Genomic DNA, 23009 nt, shown 5'->3' on the forward strand with positions numbered 1-23009 from the left:
TTAATAGTAGTAATTTGGGACCAAGAATCCTTGTTGCAAATGAAAGGGAGACGTCATTTCTAAAGAAGTAAATACGAGAAATACTACTAGACTGCCTATTTGTTATTTGGCTTATTGAAATATAAATTCCTGAAACTTGTCTCAACATAAGTTGAGCCAAAAAATTACAATGTATCTACCCATCCCAAGCTATACGGGCAGTAATAAAAGCTCATCAGATCAAAACAAATCAATTGCACCACTCGTGGGAGCTTCTTCAATGTCAAAAAACCATGCGTGGTCACCTGCGCCTCTCACTTCTAGAGTTGGTGGCTCATCTACACTAAGTGGTTCTTCCTCGTTACCACTACCGCACCCACACACCCAACCAGTTAATTCAAACTCTAAGGAACAACCTATGATCAACCAACTGCAGCATGTTTTTAATATTAATCAAAACTCAAATAATCCAAAAAGTATGCATACATCTAGTCAGTATCCAAATCCTCCTCAGTTTCATCAATACCGCCAGCTTAATCAATCACATCACCTTCTGGTGCACCCAAGCTCGCAAGAAATACATGATCCATCTCACCAATATCATCCAATGCAGTATCCAGTGCTGCATCATCAAGCACTTCAGTATCAGTCGCTGAATCCATCTTCAACACTGGAGTCACAATATCATCCTCTTAATATGCAGGATAGGATGTACGTCAGTGATAACACCAAAGATATGGAACATCAAAACGTCAAGAATGAATCTAAAAAAAAGCGAGGACGTCCCAGAAAGCTCATACTTGATGCTTCCACCAATGAATACATTGATTCGACCCATCCACACTTCAAGCAATTAAACAAACTACTTAGAGAATCTAGTCCGTCTACATCTCAAGTAAAGGGTGCCTCTACAAAATTATACTCTGCAAGAGGTGATGGACACACAAACCTTTATGATCAGCCTATTTCTATGCGAACGTTAGAAGATGAAGAAGTAAAAAAACTATTGCAGAAGAAAGATAGACGCGGAAGGCCAAGGAAGTTTCCGGTTGAGCAAACTGGTTTAACAATCAAGGGTATAAGAGTAAATGGTATCCTCAAGCAGAAAAAACGAATTCGAGACAACTTAGGGTCCGGTGCTGTTGCTGTGAAAAAGGAAAGGGGTCGTCCAAAGAAAGCTCTCAGCTATTCCGGAGTGACAAAATCCGATAGCTCCCCCTGTGGTATTTCACCGGAGGGAGGGGCTGGATACTCTTCGTAATGTTTTAAATGATTCAGGATCCGTTTTTTGTACGCTAATTTTAATCTGTATCTTAATTCTAAAACATAACTTCTCGACTTCTGCTTGTATATTATTATTGTTATTGTTGTTATTTTAAAAATAAAATGAGTAGGTGATCCTAAACATGACTGGAAATATTCAAATTTAATTGTAATTTTCTGAAATTTCGCAACATTTGATAATATATCACAATTGTTCTGAATTTCAAAGCAATCTTTCCCAACGGTACAATATACAAACCTCAGCGCACCTCAATCAAAACAGAAGAAATTTTTTTGAAGGTATATAAGAACAAGCACTCGCTGCTCAACATTTTCAAGGTGTAACGAGCCAAAGTGACATTAATCTTCAAGAAGCAGCGTTGTGGCGCAGCGGAAGCGCGCAGGGCCCATAACCCTGATGTCCCAGGATCGAAACCTGGCAACGCTATTCTTCTTTTTTTTCTTTTCCTTGCTTAAAATGGTAAACACACTCAAAGTGTTTAACGAACTACCCACGCTCATAAAATATAGTGCTAGATGCATCAGAAAGACATGTTCTAACAGAGATTTCTAATATAATAAGTCTCACAAAAGCTTATAGCAGTCAAATGTTCATCAAAAAGAACAGGAGTATGAATGTGGCCCTTCAAGCAACTACCTACAAGCACATTATCACAGAACGTCGAAATTTAATATTACATATATGTTGATTAATTTATTTTCTTTTTGACTTCTTCTTGCCTTTTTTACCTTTATTTTTCTTATTAGCTTTTCCATGGCTAGTGTTCCGATCCGAACTACCTGATTTCAGTGAGCTTCGGGCCTCACTGGAGGAATTAGCTTCGATGGGCTCCACCTTGTTGGAATCTAGATTTTCATTTGAACCATCAAGAGAATGAACATCCGGTGCTGCCACATCCTGCGTAGCTTTAGGTCTTTGTGGAACAGTAGACTCATTTGTCTCCATCGAGTCGTACTGTCGATTATCGGATTCATCTAAAGTCGTTTCGTAATCAACTGAGTCAGAATATAAAAGCGGAGCGGATTCGTAGGCATTCTTGTCATTCGTGATGTTTTGCTCGTATAATCTTTCTCTCATGTCCATGATTTCTTCGGGGTCGTCAGTAACTTGTGATGAGCTTCCGACGACTTTCGTTTCCTTATTGTATTTTTCACCTTTAGGAGCCTCTAAAGTTGAAGAGCCTATTTTAGTAGTTCCTCCAAAGAAATCAATTTCATCTTCCGGGTACCTAGGTGGAAGCTCTTCTCCTTTCTCCAAAACCTTATCAGAATCATTCTTAAGTACATTAGTGTATTCTGGTAATGACGCCAAACCTCTGTCCCCCACAATTTTTTTATAATCGCTTGTTGAGATGAAACCGTATTTTCTCACATTTGCTTCAATCCAAACAAACCCAAGTTGCCCTATATTTACCTGAAATTTAGCATTCGTCAGAAAACACCCGACAGCTGGGTATAAATCTATAAAGCAGGATTTCATAACATCCATCAATTTCCTACCATTTCTGGTTATGAAAATTGTTCCAGTCGGTATAACATAACCAAACCCGACAACATCCCCTTGTTGAAGCGGAGGCAACACAAAAGCGTTATACTGACTCTGCTCACCTTGATGCTGCTGCAGTGGGGCGGGAAATGGCTTATTGATCTTCAAGTTTCCAGTTGATTCATAGCCTATTGAGAAAGTATTATAACCAGGTAACCGAAAATGAGAAGGGTATGGCTTTGTTACTAATCCTATTGAAAAATGACCATTAGGGTTATCATTAGGATATTCAAACACTTTAGTTTCAAAATAAACAGTATCTGAGTGTGGTCTATTTTTCACAGGTAATGCAAGATTTAAAACAGCAGTAGCAGTAGAGTAGGGAGCATCATTGTTTTGAAATATTACCTCAGTTTTATCTGCGACGATATATCTCGAATGCAAAATGTCCTGTTCTTGTTCAAATTCGAATGCACCAATGCCTCTCTCTCTAATAGAAAGATCATCTTCATGAGTAAATGACTTGCCTCGAATATTTTGAAAGTTAGGAGGATTATTTTTGACGAATTCTTCACCCTTGAGATAAGCCGACTGCTCCTCTGGTGGTAAGCTTGTAAAATCAAATTCGTCCGCTAAATGCAATAACGATTCCTCGTCATTTAGAAATTCATGGGGTACTGCCGAATCTTCAATAATGTCTCCATTTAGCAACCTATAGTCATTTCTATCACCTTCATTACTAAAAACTTTATAAGCGCATAAGAATAATACCAAAAACAATCCAATAGGTGTCAAGGTTGAAATTAAAATGATTCCACCAGGGCCTATCTCTTTTGTAGAAACAAAACTCATTGCTGGGATGATATTATGGTTATTCTTTCGTACAGAACTTTTGTTACGAAATTCTCAAACAGCGGCGCTCCTCGAAAAATATAGTCATTTGATAATAATAATAAAAAAAAAAAAAAAAAATTTCTAAAAAGGGCGTCGTCAACAGAAGTTTAAAGGTGAAGAGTATAAGATATAACTCTATTCAATATATAATCCTATTATTGCCTTGTGTGCGGTCTACTATTTTTGAATAATGTTCTCGATCCATCTTTAACCATTTGACTATAATGCTTATCAAGTAGCACGTTTTCCCATAAAGTGGCTGCACCACTGTTGCATCTTTCCAACTCTACCTCTCTATCAGATTTCTCTATTCCCAAAAAGTAAGACCCCTCACCACTAATTCTTTCCTCAGTATTCCATAAACCTTTTAAGCTTTCTCCATACCTACTGGTCAATTTCCCAACAAACTTAAGAATTGCTAATGAGGTTTTCTCAGGTGTTTGTAAAGATAAAATGTATAGTCTCTTAATAAATGAAGATGCCCGAGGTACAGTGCCGTTTCTTGATCTGAAAAATATGAAGTCTAGGCAGCGCAACAAGAGCTCTGCTTTAGTTGAAACATTTACATGTGGTTTATCAGCAGATATTGAAGTTGAAAGAGGGTCAACTAGCCTGAGAGTCTTGCTAGAAAACTCCAAATCTGTGTCCAACGACAAATCAGCTAGAACAACATATAAATAGGAGATGAACTTTGATAGATCAATCGTTATGGGCAATTTACCGACAGAAGAATGATTCATGACAAGGGCAAAGGCAGTAGAAACACATAGCAAAATGCTTCGCACCTCTTTGCCATTAAACATACCCCCACTGTCTTCATCGTTGGTTTCGTGTAAAGTATGCTCCAGGATAATGTCCGTCATGATTTCTCGTAAAACTTCCAAGAAATCACCCAACAAGTCTATATTAGCCATATTACCAAACCGAGCTAAACCCTCCAATACGGGAGCCATCAATTCTCCAGCGTAGCTATTTTTGGAGAGAGTGCCTGGAGAGCTAGCTTTGAGAATCTCCAAATATAGTGATAATAGCATTTTTAAAACATCAGCCTGATATTTCTCTCTCTCTTCAGCACTAATTGCGTCTTCTGCTTTACGCATCTCTTCCTCAATTTCTTTCCGTTCTTTTCTGGCCTTTCTCTCTTTTTTGGACAAATGTAGTCTGTCTTTCTTCTTGAGTTTTGGTTTTTGTTCATCATTTTTGTTATTATTCGGATCGTAATCATTGAGTAAGCTTAGCGATAGGAAAATGTTTATTACAGATTCGTCAACCCTGAATTTTTTATCTCTGATCGATTTGCATAAAAGCTTACAAACGTCAAAGGTAACATCTCCATTGTGCTGATCATCAATGAGCAAGGACTCTAAGGTCCTTAAACATTTGAGAAAAACATTAAAATCATCATCATTAGATGGAGTTCTATTGAGACGACGGCATATGATGGTAATCACTTCACTTCTGTAATTAAAATTGCGCAATGACGAGAGACAAAGCTCACATGCTGCTTTTGTAGCCAACAGACCTAATTTAATTTCATCCAAAGCTACTTTCCTATCATTTTGAGAGTTCAGAAAGGAAACAACAGCTAATTGAGCTAAACGATTTACATAAGCAACGTAATTTGCAACTAAAGACTGCTCAAAGTTTCTTAGTTGAGCAATGTCCTTGCTGACTTTCTGACGTTTCTCTGTATCCGACAAAGGTCGTATCCTATAAGATGGAGCTAGTGATTTGAATACTGGGATTAAAGCCATTATTGAAAGCTGGCAAGTAACAAAGTTGCGAGATTCAGTCATTTTTCTTAGCCTTATGAGACAAGGGATATTTTCTTCGGGATTTTCTATTAATTTTGTTGCCAAATCTGCTATCTCTGTCTTTGTTTCAATCAAAACTTGCCGAGGTGACATACCATTGAGCCGATTGTGATTATCAGCGTCTTCTGGTTCTACAAGGGCCTCGCTCTTCTCCTCTTTGTCTACTGATATCTCTGCTTCGCTGGTATCTATCTTATTCATTTTTCTGACGACTCTTTCTAATTTTCCATCACCTCTTTTTATAGGCAAGCCTTCAACAATTTCAGTACCGTTATCTTTAGTATTTCTGGGGCGCAATTCATAGTCCTGCTCGACATTGTCCCAGTCATTGACAAGGTCATCTTCCGACGTGACAACATCTTGGCCGAATATTCCAGTAGAAAGTTGATTGTCTTGTTGCTCTTTTAAATGCTTTCGCTTATCTCCAACGAGTTTATTAGATGATGCTTTCCTTTTACCCATTTTACAAGGTGTAGATCAAGTTCGACTGAATAAACAGTTATTTCAACCGCTCTTGTCTGAAAAAATAGTAGCTCATCTCAATACGACATATTACAAATATCGCAATGCTTATGTCGCAGACCATAAGCAGAATTTTTTTTTAAACGATCGTATAAAATTTCGTTTAAAACGCATCGGCCCGTATAAAATAAGGATGCAATCTCGGAGACACCTAATTATTTATTTTGAAATAATTTAGGTTATCACTTCATTCAATAATTGGTGGAAACACTAGAGTTTCGATAAGCATTAGTTAAAGATGGAAGTCAACAGCACTGCTAACTTTGTAGACCTGCCGACTTCCCGAGGCGCTCAGTTCAACGATGCGATTAAGTTTGTTTACACTCATTACCAAAATTTGTCGTGGTTGAGTATAATCGCTACAACGATTGTCTTAATATTGACATATGATCAAGTGGCATATCAGATAAGAAAAGGCAATATTGCTGGACCTAAGTATAAAATTTGGCCAGTCATTGGTCCGTTTTTAGAATCATTGGATCCTAAGTTTGAAGAATACATGGCCAAATGGAATTCTGGCCCCTTGTCTTGTGTGTCTATATTTCACAAGTTTGTTGTTATTGCTTCATCTAGGGATTTGGCAAGAAAAATTTTGGGCTCGCCAAGATATGTGAAACCTTGCGTTGTTGATGTAGCAAAAAAGATCTTAAGGCCGTCGAACTGGGTTTTCTTAGACGGAAAGGCACATACTGATTATCGAAGGTCACTAAATGGCTTATTCGTGAGAAAGGCTTTGGAAATTTATATTCCTGTTCAAGAAAAATATATGGATAAGTACTTAGAGACTTTTATCAGTTATGACGGCCCTAGAGAATTTTTTCCGGAATTTAGAGAATTATTGTGTGCCCTTTCTCTTAGAACTTTCTGCGGTGATTATATCACTGAGGAGCAAATCAAGTTAATTGCTGATAACTATTACCGTATCACTGCTGCGTTAGAATTGGTCAATTTCCCTATAATTCTTCCTTATACTAAGACTTGGTATGGAAAAAAAATTGCCGACGAAACTATGAAAATCTTTGAAAATTGTGCTGCGATGTCTAAAAGACATATCAACGAAGAAATGGGTAAACCTAGCTGCGTCATGGATGAATGGATTTTTTTGATGAAAGATGCCAGAGAAAAGCACACGCAAGACACAGACTCGAAGCTTTTAGTTCGTGAATTTTCCAACAGAGAGATTTCTGAAGCTATATTTACTTTTCTTTTTGCATCTCAAGATGCGTCTTCATCTTTAGCTTGTTGGTTATTTCAAATTGTTGCAGATAGAGATGATGTCATGAAAAAAATTAGGGAGGAACAATTACGCGTTCGTGATAATGATCCCTCAAAGCGATTATCTTTAGACTTGATTAATGAGATGCATTATACGTTTAATGTTGTTAGAGAAACTTTGAGATATCGTCCACCTGTTATAATGGTTCCATACGTCGTTAAGCAAAGCTTCCCAGTGACTGATACGTATACAGCGCCAAAGGGGTCGATGATTATCCCGACCCTATATCCTGCATTGCACGACCCCGAAGTCTATCCAGACCCAGATACCTTTAAACCAGAGAGATGGGAGAACTCTACTGCGGACATGGAAAAGCGAAACTGGTTAGTTTTTGGAACGGGGCCACATCTCTGCCTTGGACAAAACTATGTTTTGATGTTATTTACAGGTATGTTAGGAAAGTTTGCAATGTTGGCAGACTTGAAGCATCATACCACTCCTCTATCTGAAGATATTAAAGTTTTCGCCACAATATTCCCCAAAGACGATTTAATCCTAGAGTGGAAAGCGAGGAATCCATTAGAAAATTGACCCGGTTATCGACAGTTAAATTACACAATATTTATAGGAGTATCTTTATCTTCGCAGATATATATATATTTATATATATGAAACTTAACAATAATTAGTTACATCTGAAGTTCTGCAGCCTACGCTTGAAGTGAACCTTTTTGGTGGAATTTTCATGTATAATTCAAGCATCGTAGCTAGATGCAGACACATCACCACCGTGACCAGTCCAGTTGACATGAATCCATTGGTCTTTCTTCAAGAAATCACTTTCTTCTCCTGGGAGAACCTTAAAGGTATGGGCTCCGAAGTAATCTCTTTGTGCCTGTAACAAGTTAGCTGGTAATCTTGCTGATCTGTAACCGTCGTAGAAAGCCAAAGCGGTAGTAAAAGCAGGAGCTGGAATACCAAATTCAACAGCTTTTGCGATAGTTGATCTCCAACCCTTTTGGGCTTTACTGATAGCCTTGTTGAAAAATGGATGAAATAATAAATTCTCCAAATCTGGGTGCTCTTTGTAAGCAGATGTAATTTCACCTAAGAAAACAGATCTGATAATACATCCACCTCTCCACATCAAAGCAATTGCAGGTTTGTTTAACCTCCATTTATACTCTTTTGCTGCTTCACTGATCAACATGAAACCTTGAGCATACGAAATAAGTTTGGATGCATACAATGCTTGCTCTAAATCATCAATAAAAGCAGCCTTATCTTTGATAGGAGAGTCTTCAATAACAGGACCGTCTAACTTAGTGGAGGCTCTTTCTCTCTCGGATTTCAATGCAGACAAACAACGAGCAAAGACAGCTTCTCCGATCAAAGTGACTGGCATACCCAAGTCCAAAGCATTGATAGCAGTCCACTTCCCTGTACCTTTTTGGCCTGCTTCATCCAAAATCTTTTCTACCACTGGCTTACCATCAGTTGGGTCATTGAAATACATAATGTCTCTTGTAATCTCAACCAAGAAAGAATCCAAAACACCCTTATTCCATTTTGCGAAAACATCCCCAATCTCTTTGTCCGACATCTTACCAACTCGCTTCATCATATCATAAGCCTCACAAATAACTTGCATATCACCGTATTCAATACCATTATGAACCATCTTTACATAATGCCCAGCACCTGCATCACCTACCCAGTCACAGCAAGGCTGACCATCGGTCTTTGCAGCGATCGATTGAAAAATGTCTTTGATATGAGGCCATGCATCAGGATGTCCACCAGGCATCAATGAAGGTCCATAACGAGCACCTTCTTCACCACCAGATACACCTGATCCTACGAATAAAATCCCTTTCTCCTTCAAATCTTCATAACGACGATTAGTGTCAGGGAAGTGAGAGTTACCACCATCAATTATAATATCGCCCTTGTCTAAGTGAGGGACAAGCTGATCAATGAAATCATCGACAGGCTTACCGGCCTTGACCAACAACATAACTCTTCTAGGTTTCTTCAATTTGGACAACAAGTCTGGAATTGAATGAGCTCCAATGATTGATTTACCTTTAGCTTCATTAGCTAAAAAGTGATCGACCTTGGAAACAGTCCTGTTGTACGCAACAACAGTCCAACCTTTGTCTGCCGCATTCAAAATTAAGTTTTGACCCATAACGGCCAAACCAATTAAACCTAAATCACCCCTACATTTGCTGTTAGTATCATCTTCAGTAGATATAGCTCGAGAGGCAAAATGTCTCAGAACGGCTGTCAATCTATTTAACGCAATTCCAGTGGATCCAGACATATTCAAGTAAATACAACGACTATCGGGATGATTGGATAAATCACACTTATAAGTGTATTCAATGCCCCTCTCATGAGTTAAAAGAACCACGGTCTTTCGCATTAAACAATTGACGCGATCCAATCCCTAATAACTTTCAGCGATACTTACTTCGGAGCTGACATCTTAAATTAACTTTGTTATGCTTTCTTTTGCAAATACTATACTGATTGATTTCGTGAACTATTGCTGACGAATTGCTACTTTATATGCGAAAGAGAGTGGGGGCGCTGAGAGTTCAACAGTAGAATATGGTCGAGCTATTTCGAGACCCGGCAATCAAACTTTATGCTTCGGACATTCGAGAACCGATAATAGCTAGAATTGTCATTTACGAAATTCGAAAGATGTACAGCTGTCTCTGCGACAGCCATATGATAAAAAGCTTTCTCCGATCCTTCCTTTCTATTTACTGGTATATTTATGTTAATGTCAATATAATGAGGAAACTCATATGCTTAGATTATTACTCTGGCAGCAATTAACTGTCGCTGTAAGCAATACTAGAGCCCATAATTTTCCAGCAAGGTCGGTTAAAGAATCGGATTTAGTTTAAAGGTCGGAATTGTTTTGTAAGTAATTAAAAATCCATGTGCTACATCTCGAAGATCTTCGACAAGTATGTGAATATTATATTCACAGTATGTTCAACATGTAATCGATAAAGTACTGTTACTGTCTTAAGCAAGTTACATTTCAATTTTGAGATTGATTCATTAATTCCTCAACAACTAAAAATTGGATTTCAAATTTTCCTCAAAAAAACTGATAAAGTGGTAAATACACAAGTCAAACAAAAAACTTCTTCCAATGTTGGCTCGTGCCCAGGTTACCAGAAGTTTCGCAACCAATTTATTTAGTACAGCTAAATCATCAAATTTCTTGACAAAAGAGCACGTGCAATTGTATGATGGTAGACCAAGAAATGGAATTTTGCAGTGAAATATTTTGATATATATATATATTTTGTTTTCCCAAGAATCTAATCTTAAACTTGACTCAAGTAAAATGCCTATTCCAGAAGCTCACGGGGGAAAATTACAGGATTTAGTTGCAAGGGATGAGCCGTTAAGGTCCAGTCTCTTACAAGAAATCGAAAACAAAAACCTTCCTTCAATCACTTTAACAGAAAGACAGTTATGTGATCTAGAGCTTCTTTTGAACGGAGGGTTCTCTCCTTTAACTGGTTTTTTGAACGAAGATGACTATCAGAGTGTTGTACATAATATGAGACTCACAAGTGTCAAAGATGAAAACACACACAAAGGACTATTATGGCCAATCCCAATCACCTTAGATGTCAGTGAAGAAGAAGCGAGAAAACACAGCAAAGGTGATAGATTGGTCTTAAGGGATTTGAGAGATGAGCAACCGTTAGCCATTTTGACCATCGAATCTATCTATAAACCAAATAAGGCTGAAGAAGCGAAATTCGTCTTTAGGGGAGATCCAGAACATCCAGCTGTGAGGTACTTGAACGAGACAGCAGGGGAATATTATATTGGTGGGTCTCTTCAAGGCTTGAACTATCCAAAGCATTACGACTATGTTGCATTTAGGAAAACTCCAACTGATTTAAGAAAAGAATTCAAGAACGTAGGTTGGGATAAACATAACGTCGTTGCTTTTCAAACGAGAAATCCAATGCATAGAGCACACCGTGAATTGACAGTTCGTGCAGCGGAGGATCTCGGTCCAGACGGCCATATCCTCATTCACCCAGTAGTTGGATTGACAAAGCCAGGAGACATTGATCACCACACTAGAGTGAAAGTGTATCATCAGATATTGAAAAAGTTTCCTGACGGCTTAGCTACAATGTCGTTGTTGCCATTAGCTATGAGAATGGGTGGTGATCGTGAGGCATTGTGGCATGCCTTGATTAGAATGAACTATGGAGTAGACCATTTTATTGTTGGTAGGGACCACGCAGGACCAGGAAAGAACTCTAAAGGCGTTGATTTTTATGGACCCTATGATGCGCAAGAGCTTTTGTCTCAGATTGGAGACGAGCTCAGTTCTAAAATCAAAATAGTTCCATTCCGAATGGTAACTTATTTGCCCGATGAAGATAGATACGCTCCAATTGACACTATTGATACATCAAAAGTAAGAACAGCAAACATATCTGGAACAGAATTAAGGCAACGATTAAAAGATGGTACTGATATACCTGAATGGTTTTCTTATCCAGAAGTTGTCAAGATCTTGAGAGATTCAAATCCACCTAGGTTTAAGCAAGGTTTTGTTATTATAATTACTGCTAGCGAGCAAAAAAACAAAGAAGGGAACTATTTAGCTTTTGCACTTCAGTCAACTTTGAATCAATTTACTGGAGAGCGTAGAATTACTAAATTACCAGGACATTCACCGGATGCATTTATCGTAAATGAGCTCGTGAAGGCTGGTTCCGGTGTTATTGTCACCACATCGGATACAAAATCAATAGTTGATGCCGTAGGAAAGAGTAATGCATTAATCGTTGATGTGGGTACACACAATACTGAGCCTGGCGTTTTCTCGTTAGTGGAAAAGAATGGCGAGTATAATATCTCAGAAGTTATTGAAGAAATTGTGAACCACTTGAATTCAGAGAGATTTTATTAGAATCTATTTGTATAGTATATTAGAATCAGAAGTTTACAAATATATATATACATTTAGAATATCATAATCATATAACCTTACTAAGCTGTGAAGCAATGACTCAGAAAACAGAAAATTTAGAAAATACGTCATGTTCCCACAAGATGAGATGCAGTGAAAACTGAATACCTCAAATTAAAGAAATATTCGACCTCAAATTAAATATCTAGTTAACGACAAAGCAAAAAATAGACAGCTTTGAGTTAATGAAAAAACAAGTAGACTATTTTAGCTTTAATCAAATGAAGCGAAGATCTTTGGCTCTCTAGACGCCCTCCAGAATTATATGACAAATCTCTAGATAGCTTTCAGAATTATATAACAAATAGTATCAGACGGTACAATTTAGAATATGAAGCAAAATGTATACCTTGAAAATAAAGATATGAAGGAGTAGAAATGATACCTTCGAATCAAAAATGAGTACTAAAACAACAAGTTTTAAAAAGCAAACTTCTCAGTGTGTGACATGTGAGACGCTGTGTGGCGAAATGATCTTAGCCTCTTAATTACAATACTAACACCACTAACTATTGATCTCTATTCAAGCAGAATATAACATAAAATAAAAGGACTTTGAGGAACTATGACCAGTCTAACTAAACACAGAACTTGTTTTGATTACCTTCAAAAGATCAATCCCAAGCATTATTATATTACAGTAGTATCACGTTAATACCCAGGCTTTCATCTGATGAATAACATATCAAAAGCCACCAAGCGAGATTAACGTTTCCAGTTTACAGTATTCTGTGCTATATAGAATTGATAGCCTCAGCTTTTTAGACTTATAATTTTAAAATTCTAATTTCTTACTTTGCATTCTTACGAAATCACATTTAATACCACTTATCAAAGTAAGCAAATTGTCAACATAGCCTGACAAGTAATATTCTTTTTATCTAGAGTTCACCTTAACGATGAGTTAGAGCTACATCCAAAAGGTCATATATTCGTTACTAGAATCCTTGCCATCATATAAATGGTTTTCTCACTGGAGGTCACTGCATTAAATTTTTGATGAATTCCTGATGATAATGAAAAGAATTAGACAGTCCGTATTTGCATATTTATTAACCATCGCGAAAGAAATCAATAATCAAGTACACCTTACTGCCAATACATACTTATTATATAAACCTAATCCGGAACCCGTTTAAGATATAGTAGTTCCGTGAATTTTACTGGACATCTATCAGTGATTGTTTTTAGCATAGAGACCAGAGTACTAGATTATTATCGACTAGCCTCAAGTCTGTTTGCGATCCAGTAGTATTTCTAATGTAATATGACATCTCCCAGTGATTGTTTTTTAGCATAGAGAACAGAGTAATTGAGTTTTATCGACTAGTCTCAAGTCTATTTGCGATCCAGTAGTATTTCTAATGTAATATGCGATTACAGTATTTTCCATTAATTCAAATCCATACTGGTATCCTAATGCTTTATCAGAATGGTAGCTTTATTGTCAATCGTTAATATGAATTGGTATCTTTATGGAACTCTTCTATAGATTATGGGACAATCAAGCATAGTAAATATGTTTTAACAACTTTCGCGCTAACGATTATTAAATCATAAGACGTTTTGTTTTACGTATTTTGGCTCTTTGACATTCTATACATTAACTAGTATGATTTTTGGGCTTAAGAAGTATCTATTCATAGAAATGTTGTAATGAATATGCGAGTTGCAAATACAAGGATAAGTTTAGCAACTTGTCCTCAATAATTTGCTTGGAATATACTATTTATGGTTATAATTCGTCATTCTCTCTTTCATATTTCATTCAAATCTCTTTAATTCTTTTTTTTTTTGTTATATTTTTGATTGTTTTATCTTTATTGAGTTAACTTTTGAAGGATTATTTATTGACTATTGATGTTTGAGACTTGTTACGAGATTATGTTTAAGTCGCAGCCTCTAGCTTGAGTCGTGTCGTTGTCGCAATATATTTTGCAATTATTTGATGTGTATGCAGGTTTTCGTTGACATATGTAAGATCGATGGCTCCGACAGAAGGAAAAAAGTATTGAAACATGGATGATACTGCTAAAGAGTTTGAGGTCATTTCGATCAATGATTCACAGGAAAATACCCAGACAATCGCTTCGATAGTTCCTCATGAGAGACAGGTCATCGATGATGTGATAGCAATTTGGAAAGAAGATCCAGCGACAGAATCACTTGGTTTGAGCAAATTGCATGCCATAGTCAAGTCCAGAAACAATTGGTCTTTATCTGAGAAAAGGCTTCGAAATTTGCTTAAAAGCTATGGGTTATTGGCGAACAATTCGAATCAGCAACAATTTACATACGCTAATGATATAAAATCATCTAATTCTGTCGACGTCGAGTTGCCAAACAGTGTCAAGATAGTGATGACGTCGAAGCGAGGCAAAGGTTTGTATGCCAAATCAAACATTCCTAAAGGTGAGCTCATTTGGGAGGAGCCCCCTTTATTCTTCGTCCCTCCATTGGCGAACATTAATTTGATAAAGAAAGGAAATGCATGTGCATATTGCTCAAAAGTATTGACTCAAGGGAGTTCCACCATTTCTTTCTTAAAAGGCTTGGATTGTAATGTATGCTCAGAAGCTTGGTGCTCGCAGAAATGCAAGAAGATGGACTCTCAGTTACATGGCATGTTAAAGCACAGTTTATATAACCCGATGTTTAAAAATAAACTGCTGAAACTAATTGACGCGAATGCTTTCTTGGAATTGCAAGATTATTGCTTAAGAGAACAGTGGAATGCTCTATATGCGATTGCTATTATATTTGCAAATATTTTGACCGATAAAACTGGCATAAAAGAGAAACAATTTCACGCGATGGCGAGGGTATCACAAGAGGTTAGATACAAGGCCCTAAATTCTTCGGCGGGTACATTCGATAACTTACAAGGAGGTGCTCTCTTTGTTCAAGAACAGCAGGAAACTTTATGGAAAGAAGGTTTCGAAAAATTTTTGAACGTTTTTCCAAGAGCACAAGAAGACCGGGAATTTACGTACGAGGAATTCATGTGTATGATGGGGACATATAACATTAACAACCTAGACTCTTCTATATACCTAGTTCAGTCGCATCTTAACCATTGTTGCGATCCCAATACTGACGTTCAATCTTCCACGACATCTAGAATCCAAGGGTTGAAGGTATTTGCTTCAAGGGACATTAAGGCTGGTGAGGAGCTAACGACTACCTACGTAAATCCCAGCCACACGGTTCAACAGAGACAAAGAGAATTGCGAGTTAATTGGGGCTTTTTATGTAACTGTCAGAAGTGCAAAGAAGATTTAAAGGCACAACAAAGGCGAAAGTCAAGTTCAGGAAGTCAACCAAAAGACTCTAAGAATACTATTAGACAGATGTTAAAGAACACAGAAAAAGAGCTTGGCGACTGTGAAATAGAACTAGAGACGAACTTCGAGGAGGTTGGCTTTCATGGAGGAAGAAGAAAATCTGTTAGATTTGATGAGAAAGTGATAGCACGTAACGACCAAGCGTAAATAGTCATATATAATATAGTCTCAGCAAGATTGTAAGAAGCATAATATTATGGTGTGTTTCAAATTTTAATTCTGATATAGCGTTTAGAATCGAAACTCACATTACCTTTCTTATACCGTAACTTAAAGGATGAAGAAAATTTTGTCGCATAAATAAAATCTAAAAAAGTTTTTGAGATAATCACATACAATGCAATGTCAAGTAAGATATCGATCAAAGAAGCTAAGGTCCAATTGAGAAAAGCAGTCAAAAAAAAATTGAAACATGTCTCAAATCAATCGTTAATACTGCAGTCAGATGACGTAACAGAGAAGCTCATCCAAACGGATTACTTCAGGGATTCCAAGAAGATTGCAATATTCATGAACATGCAACATCTGGAAATCCAAACTTTACAATTAATCAGACATTGCTTTGAATCTAAAAAGTCTGTCTTTTTACCTAAATGTAACGGTGAAAATAATGAGAGCTATCTTTCAATGTTGAAGATGCATAGCTTTGAAGATGTAACAAAATTGCAACCTGATGGAAAGTACGGATTATTGGAGCCAAAAAACGGTGAAAATGTATTTGACGAGGGGGGCCTTGATTTGATTGTAGTTCCCGGTGTCGCTTTCACAAAATTCAAAGCAAGGCTAGGACATGGAGTTGGTTATTATGACAAATTTTTTGATATGTATTTGAAAAAGTTTGGTAAAACGCCTCAATTAATTGGAGTTGGTCTAAAGGAGCAATTAGTCGAAGATATTCCTATGGAGGATCATGATTGGTCATTAGATTGCGTAATAATTAGTGGTTATGATGCATTTATTTAGTCGTAGGTCATAAATATACTAGACATTAAAAATCGGGCTTATCTCTTGCTCAACACACCAACAGTGCAATTCTCTAACATTCTATCCGCGTTCACCCATCGATGGTATTTGTTGAATAGAGAAGTTCCATCCTTCCCGGCACATTTTAAGATCTCATCTGGCCCACCAGGATGAAAATCAATGTATGGTGTAATATTGTAGACTTTTCCATTTATGCATGTCCAGCAATCGTGTCTTGTCTTATGAGATTTTAATTCTTCTATCGTGATCTTAACATATTGGGGAGGCGGTGCATCGATAGGAAGACCTCTGAGTTTACCTGGGGGAACATTCTTATTAAGTATAGCCCAATCAAGCGGTGAATGACCCAGTTTAAGAGCTACCTTATGCCTTGGCTGTCTTTGAGGCACAGTAAGTTCACCTGGAGATAACATCGAGGAGGAAACCTGGGGTGAATAAGGTGCTGGAAATACACCTGTAGTATCCTCTTGATTCCGAGACAGTTCGCTCATACTTAGAGTCTATCTTAATGGCTTGAAACACTTCCAGCCAAATCACAGGGTGTGCAAAAAGAAGAAAATAATAATTAAGTGCGAAGATTACGATAACACTAGGAGAATGAGTTCTATTAATAATATATACCTGTATTTTATGTCTAAACTCTGTGGCTTCCTTTGATCTGCTTTCTGTCGACCCGTTCATAGTAGAGCATATACACAGAGGATGTTTCACATAAAACGGAAGCCTTTGACACTTCCATAACGTTGGCATCGCTTATTTTCCAAAATGGATGTTTAATCAATGAAGGAATCTTCTTCATCCTAACTGTATGATCATCATTCTGACTCTGTGCCTTATCAGATTCCATGGGCTTTGAAAAATAGTCAGATTCTAAATCATTCACCAATACTTCAGCTGGAGTTGTCAACCCAGAAGAAAGGATTTCTTGAATATTAGCATGGGCAGGGTCTGCCTGGTATAATGAAGGCCGACGTCCCATCATTGTCGAGAACTTCTTACGAAAACCAGAGCTATCCTCGTCTTCTTCTTGAAGGTTCTTCAAAAGTGGAGGGTCTTCAGCATTAGATGCACTATTCAGGTCTTCATTATTAGTTTCACTGCGCTTTTTGTTTAACAACGAAAGTCTTCTTTTTAATGACGATGGTTCATTGGGCTTCAGAGAACTCAGACTAGTGGCATCCACAGTTGAGCTTTCCGTGGATTCTGTAGTAACCACATTATCGAGGATTTCGGGGGAAAGCTTGAAAATAGTACCATCCTTGTTCTTTACATAGAGTGGCTTTTTCTTGTAACACTCGTAGTGGCCCTGGGTATGTGATCCCTGATGCTTAATTACAGCCTTTAACCTGTATTTATAAATATCATTATCATTGAATTTAAACTGCTTAAATTGTTCAACTAATTTTCCCGTTTGCTCATCTGATATTGGGGTTTTGTTGATTGTCTCTGACGTCTTCAATACAGACATTTCCGAAGTTACATCAGTGCTTCTTGAGCCTTTGTCTGAGCTATCATTTGGGTTGTTATTTTGCATAGATTCGGTTGATGTAAAGGACGAGCTATCCGTATCATCGTCTTCTAAGTCTGTATCTACGTCTGTATCGTCGTCGTCTTCCTCTTCCTCTTCCTCATCCTCGTTCCCTTTTTGATCAATATCTTCTCTTTGTACATCTTCATCTTCCATATCATCGGAGTCTGTAGTCAAGACCTTCGATTCAATGTTTGGTATATCCTCACTGAGCTCCTCTTGAGCTGCCGCTTGGAGTTGCTTGATTTTATCACTATACTTTTTACCAATTGACAACGTAAGGCTATCTTTGAATGAAACATTACAGGGATTTCTCACAATTTCGTATCCATTAAAACTAGATCTGGACAAATGAAGACCGAATATCTTGGGAGGCTTCAATATCAGGGCTGATCTCATCACAGTTGATGTTATTTTTGAGATATCTAAACCACCTTTGTTGTATTCTTTAATATACTTCTCCAAGTCTTCAGCTAAGTCTTCATTGATACACAATGCCTCCTCGCCATTATATTCTCTCAATTTGGCGATTAATTCATTTTCCTTGTCATCGTTCTTTAAAATGCCCTTTTCCTTCATGAAATCCTCATTCGCAATAATTTTCAGCAAGCGACACTTTAAGCATTGATAGCCCGAAATTGTTTCTTTCTCATTTTCCTCTAATAATGTGTCAATGTTCGTCTGTAATTCTTCGGGTGGATGTAACGTTATCATCAAAAACGGAGCAAAATGAGGTTTGGAGAGAGCTTGGCACTCGAGACATCTCATTTGAGATAAAATTAATCCCTTGAGGGGAAACTCGGGTACTTCAACAGCTTCCATCTGTTCTAATAAAATGTGGTTATCACTTATAGCAGATTTAATACTTTTCAAAGATTTCGCAATCCGAATGTTTTCATTCTCCAAAGTCTCGTTAATTAGCTGACTGAGTTCCTGAGCATCATGCTGAGACTTGGAAATTTTTGCATTAAAAATCTTTTCGAGACAATGTAAAAAAGTCCATACTGATATTGTATGTGAACTCATCTGAGTTGTCTGTAGCTTTTTGACGATAGTTGCCATTGCAATATGAAGAGGGATTTCAAATCCATTTTGTTTCGACTTTCTCGATGATTTGTCATTCATATCGGCTTTCAAGATATCCTCCGAGATGCCGTTTGCTGATATAAATGCTTTAAGTTCATCAAAAGAGGTGATAAATTTATTTAAATAGTCGGTGAACCCCGCTAATGCCAGATAGGCCTGTAGCGATGAATTCGCAAAACAATCATTTCTCAAGTTGATAAGGCCAGTAGTATACTTATCGGGCCTCTTAGAAAGCATTCCCTTGTCGTTTTCGTAATCGTAGCTACCTCTGAACAGAAGTCTAATTGAAGGTGCTAAAATATAAATGCTTAAACCAAATATTAATCCACCTATAAAAAGCTTCGTTTGTTTTTCTCTTGAACACTTGAACCAAAAAGTTAATAAGTTGCTTGCGTCGTTATTAAGTGGTGTGTCTATCAGTTGCTTTATTATATCTTTATTAATTATTAAACTTCTTAAATCCTGAAATAAAGACATATATATAAAAAGAGAGTGATAGCGGCGGTTTCTCGATTTGCGATACGTGATTATAATAGGGACCGATTCGCCCGTGGAGTAAACCGTTTATTATCAAAAGCACGACCAGAGATATAAGCTGAACCTCTTTAGAATGGTCATTGTCAAGATAACAAGCGTACGAATGAGTAAAGAGTAACAGAATTGAAGCAGTGTTGTCCGCTGGGCTTAGTAATCGGTATATATAAGTTGGTCTAATTGCTCAGTTCATTTTCATTGGTCGTTCAAAAAGATGAGCTTATTAGTAAAATTTAATGTAGAAGGGGTATTCCCCATAAGCTCTATGATTAATACTCAGAGCCTTTAACATTCATGCAAATGTCGTTTGTCACTCCAGTTTCTCTGATTCAACTTACTGATCTAAGCTACATTTGTGTTCGGCGTGTGTATACCATTGACAGATATCATCACAAGTCTGGCGAGTATATTCTTCTATCAACGATAAGTAAGGACCCACCCTTTTTTAAATAGTCGTGAGGCGGATGCAACGTATTCTTTTTAATAGATAATGAAATTCTCTCATTCATTGCAGTTTAATGCCGTCCCTGAGTGGTCGTCGAAGTACATCGCTTATACTACGTTAAAGAAATTAATTTACACATTACAAAGGAATTCTTTACATTCGCCAGGTAATGACATCGAGTCTAGTCAGCTTCTATCCAACTATTCATCGGTGCCTGGAAATAATGGTGATCCATCGAGTGTCTTTTTAGCAGCTCTAGATGCTGAATTAAAGAAGATTGACGAGTTTTATCAAGCACAAGAAAAGATAATCTTTAAAAGTCTTGAAGAATTGGTTGCTGATATGGAAGATTTTGAGAATGAATTGAACACAGCAACTAGCTTTCGTGGTAGGAACGACTCTGATTTTAATGACTTCAGTTTGAATAAGAGTAAGAGGAATCGGGACCGTGCTGGCTCTGGGGCTTCTGCTGATTATGGTACTACAACAGATCCTGAAACATACACTCAAGCTGAAGAAGATAACGCAGACTATGATGACCATGAAGAAGGTGATATCAACAGCGATAGGGGAAGGTCTAAATCGAGGGGTAATGCATTAGAGACTACAAAGTCAATAAATGAATATTTAAAATCCCCTAGGGCACAAGATGTCTGGAATAATCTTAACAGAAGTGCGTCCAATTTACCTCCTCTGATGGTTCTTTTGTCTGAGAATAGAGTTATTTTAAGAAAGAGGGTGATTGGATTATATACCACTTTGTCTGAACTTAAGTCATATATTGAATTGAATGAAACTGGATTTAAAAAGGCGTTGAAGAAATTTGATAAGTCTTTAAATACTCACTTGAAAGATGATTATTTAACTAATTTACCTTTGAGGTCCTATGTTTTCAAGCCTTCCACCAAAGCAAAAGTCGATGAAAACTTAGAATCGTTGGTTAGCTTATATGCAATGATTTGTAATCATGGAAACGGTTTAGAATTGGCTAAATCTGAATTATCTATTCATTTGAGAGAGCACGTAGTATGGGAACGAAACACAGTATGGAGAGATATGATAGGACTAGAGAGGAAATCACAGGCTGCGAACACCACAAAGGACACCGTCACGAACGAGAAGGACAATAAGAAAGCGACCTTTCAGTTTAATATTTCTTTGAAAAATCCTAGAATTATAAAGCTAATATCAATCACAGTAATTACTATTATTTTCTTGAACATGTCATTGTTTGAAGATAAACAGCAACAACATTGCTTCAGTCTAGTTCTCTGTGCCTCGTTATTGTGGGCGACTGAGACTGTTCCATTATTTGTTACTTCATTGTTGGTTCCAGTCTTGGTTGTGAGCTTGAAAGTTTTGAAAAACGACGATGGTAGTGTAATGGATGCGCCTTCTTCTTCGAAATATATTCTATCAACTATGTGGAATTCTGTGATATTACTACTTTTAGGAGGTTTTACATTAGCTGCAGCACTATCCAAATACCAGATAGCAAAATTGATATCTACATGGATTTTGTCGAAGGCGGGAACATCTCCATCAATCGTCTTATTGACTATAATGGGAGTTGCTTTATTTGCTTCTATGTGGGTTTCTAACGTGGCTGCTCCCGTTTTATGCTTTTCTCTAATACAACCCCTTTTGAGGACCCTTCCGAGGGGCTCTCAATTTATTAAGTCCTTAATTTTGGGTATTGCATTAGCGTCTAATATCGGAGGCATGGCTTCTCCAATTGCTTCGCCGCAAAACATAATAGCAATTGGAGCTATGGATCCTCCACCTTCTTGGGCTCAGTGGTTTATTATATCGCTTCCTGTTTGTGTTTTGTCGCTATTATTAATTTGGGTTTTCTTATTGATCACATTTAATTGCAATTCGCACAATACTCAATTAGTTGCCTTCCGAACCATTGACGATAAATTCACTCTTGTTCAATGGTACGTCGCTGTTGTGTCTATAGGAACTATATTCTTATGGTGCATTGCTTCGAGGCTAGAAAGTATTTTCGGAGAAATGGGTATCATCGCACTTTTGCCTTTGCTACTATTTTTTGGACCTGGATTGTTGACAGCAGAAGATTTCAATAATTATCCTTGGAATATTGTCATATTGGCAATGGGAGGTACAGCTTTGGGAAAAGCGGTTTCATCCTCGGGTCTCCTTGCCACTATTGCAGTCTCCATTCAAAATCATGTTGAAGGTTTCTCTTTATTGGGCGTAACTTTGACATTTGGTCTTTTGATTTTGACAGTTGCAACATTTGTTTCCCATACGGTAGCAGCATTGATCATAATTCCATTAGTTTCAGAAATAGGCAATAAGATGCCCGAGCCACATCCAAGGTTGTTGATAATGGCCAGTGCACTCTTATGCTCTGCGGCAATGGGTTTACCAACTTCTGGGTTCCCTAATGTAACTGCAATTTGTATGACGGATGAATTTGGAAAGCCGTATTTGACCGTTGGAACTTTCATCACTAGGGGTGTTCCCAGTTCTGTGATCGCATATTTCATTATAGTCACAATTGGATATGCTACCATGAGGATTATCAACTTTTAATAGTAAAATTTTACTCTTATAAATTAAATTGTGAGCTTTTCGTAAGATTAGTAAAGTCATATAGAGGAAATAGTTAAATATTTGAAAGCTTTAAGTTACAAAAAGATTTACAATGAAGGTATATATTAAAAATATGAAAAAAATTATCTTCGAACAACAGCAAATTAAACTATGAAGATAATCTCAATGTATGTACACTTGTGGTTGTAACTCGTAGAATCGTAAATGGTTGCGAAATTATTAAATTTCGTCAAATCTTAAAAGAAATTAAAAAAATACGAGAAATAAGAGTCGACACA

At 37.3% G+C, this 23009-nt stretch overlaps 12 protein-coding genes across 12 annotated transcripts; 6 read left to right on the plus strand and 6 right to left on the minus strand.

The window, feature by feature from the left end:
• Nucleotides 1-169: 169 nt before the first annotated feature.
• On the plus strand, nt 170-1240 carry PRCAT00003987001 (uncharacterized protein; the record flags this gene model as incomplete). The annotated part of the gene is made up of 1 exon (XM_062953952.1): nt 170-1240. The coding sequence occupies one exon, from the start codon at nt 170-172 to the stop codon at nt 1238-1240; it is 1071 nt and encodes a 356-aa protein (XP_062810704.1).
• A 362-nt stretch (nt 1241-1602) lies between these two features.
• On the minus strand, nt 1603-1785 carry PRCAT00003988001 (uncharacterized protein; the record flags this gene model as incomplete). Its single annotated transcript, XM_062953953.1, has 1 exon — nt 1603-1785. The coding sequence occupies one exon, from the start codon at nt 1783-1785 to the stop codon at nt 1603-1605; it is 183 nt and encodes a 60-aa protein (XP_062810705.1).
• A 172-nt stretch (nt 1786-1957) lies between these two features.
• PRCAT00003989001 (uncharacterized protein) lies at nt 1958-3601 on the minus strand (the record flags this gene model as incomplete). The annotated part of the gene is made up of 1 exon (XM_062953955.1): nt 1958-3601. One exon carries the CDS (start codon nt 3599-3601, stop codon nt 1958-1960), a length of 1644 nt encoding a protein of 547 aa, XP_062810706.1.
• A 197-nt stretch (nt 3602-3798) lies between these two features.
• PRCAT00003990001 (uncharacterized protein) lies at nt 3799-5919 on the minus strand (the record flags this gene model as incomplete). The annotated part of the gene is made up of 1 exon (XM_062953956.1): nt 3799-5919. The coding sequence occupies one exon, from the start codon at nt 5917-5919 to the stop codon at nt 3799-3801; it is 2121 nt and encodes a 706-aa protein (XP_062810707.1).
• Nucleotides 5920-6217: 298 nt separating this feature from the next.
• ERG5 (C-22 sterol desaturase) lies at nt 6218-7786 on the plus strand (the record flags this gene model as incomplete). Its single annotated transcript, XM_062953957.1, has 1 exon — nt 6218-7786. The coding sequence occupies one exon, from the start codon at nt 6218-6220 to the stop codon at nt 7784-7786; it is 1569 nt and encodes a 522-aa protein (XP_062810708.1).
• Nucleotides 7787-7949: 163 nt separating this feature from the next.
• On the minus strand, nt 7950-9623 carry GND1 (phosphogluconate dehydrogenase (decarboxylating); the record flags this gene model as incomplete). The annotated part of the gene is made up of 1 exon (XM_062953958.1): nt 7950-9623. The coding sequence occupies one exon, from the start codon at nt 9621-9623 to the stop codon at nt 7950-7952; it is 1674 nt and encodes a 557-aa protein (XP_062810709.1).
• Nucleotides 9624-10568: 945 nt separating this feature from the next.
• On the plus strand, nt 10569-12167 carry MET3 (sulfate adenylyltransferase; the record flags this gene model as incomplete). Its single annotated transcript, XM_062953959.1, has 1 exon — nt 10569-12167. One exon carries the CDS (start codon nt 10569-10571, stop codon nt 12165-12167), a length of 1599 nt encoding a protein of 532 aa, XP_062810710.1.
• A 2078-nt stretch (nt 12168-14245) lies between these two features.
• On the plus strand, nt 14246-15718 carry SET6 (Set6p; the record flags this gene model as incomplete). Its single annotated transcript, XM_062953960.1, has 1 exon — nt 14246-15718. One exon carries the CDS (start codon nt 14246-14248, stop codon nt 15716-15718), a length of 1473 nt encoding a protein of 490 aa, XP_062810711.1.
• Nucleotides 15719-15913: 195 nt separating this feature from the next.
• PRCAT00003995001 (5-formyltetrahydrofolate cyclo-ligase) lies at nt 15914-16534 on the plus strand (the record flags this gene model as incomplete). The annotated part of the gene is made up of 1 exon (XM_062953961.1): nt 15914-16534. One exon carries the CDS (start codon nt 15914-15916, stop codon nt 16532-16534), a length of 621 nt encoding a protein of 206 aa, XP_062810712.1.
• A 38-nt stretch (nt 16535-16572) lies between these two features.
• Nucleotides 16573-17046, minus strand: PRCAT00003996001 (uncharacterized protein; the record flags this gene model as incomplete). The annotated part of the gene is made up of 1 exon (XM_062953962.1): nt 16573-17046. One exon carries the CDS (start codon nt 17044-17046, stop codon nt 16573-16575), a length of 474 nt encoding a protein of 157 aa, XP_062810713.1.
• Nucleotides 17047-17189: 143 nt separating this feature from the next.
• PRCAT00003997001 (putative ubiquitin-specific protease) lies at nt 17190-19646 on the minus strand (the record flags this gene model as incomplete). Its single annotated transcript, XM_062953963.1, has 1 exon — nt 17190-19646. One exon carries the CDS (start codon nt 19644-19646, stop codon nt 17190-17192), a length of 2457 nt encoding a protein of 818 aa, XP_062810714.1.
• A 547-nt stretch (nt 19647-20193) lies between these two features.
• PHO91 (Pho91p) lies at nt 20194-22710 on the plus strand (the record flags this gene model as incomplete). The annotated part of the gene is made up of 1 exon (XM_062953964.1): nt 20194-22710. The coding sequence occupies one exon, from the start codon at nt 20194-20196 to the stop codon at nt 22708-22710; it is 2517 nt and encodes an 838-aa protein (XP_062810715.1).
• Nucleotides 22711-23009: the final 299 nt, after the last annotated feature.

This window comes from Priceomyces carsonii (assembly GCF_900007245.1).
Source record: "Priceomyces carsonii strain CBS4050 genome assembly, scaffold: Debaryomyces_carsonii_scaffold_4, whole genome shotgun sequence".
Lineage (NCBI taxonomy): Eukaryota > Fungi > Ascomycota > Pichiomycetes > Serinales > Debaryomycetaceae > Priceomyces > Priceomyces carsonii.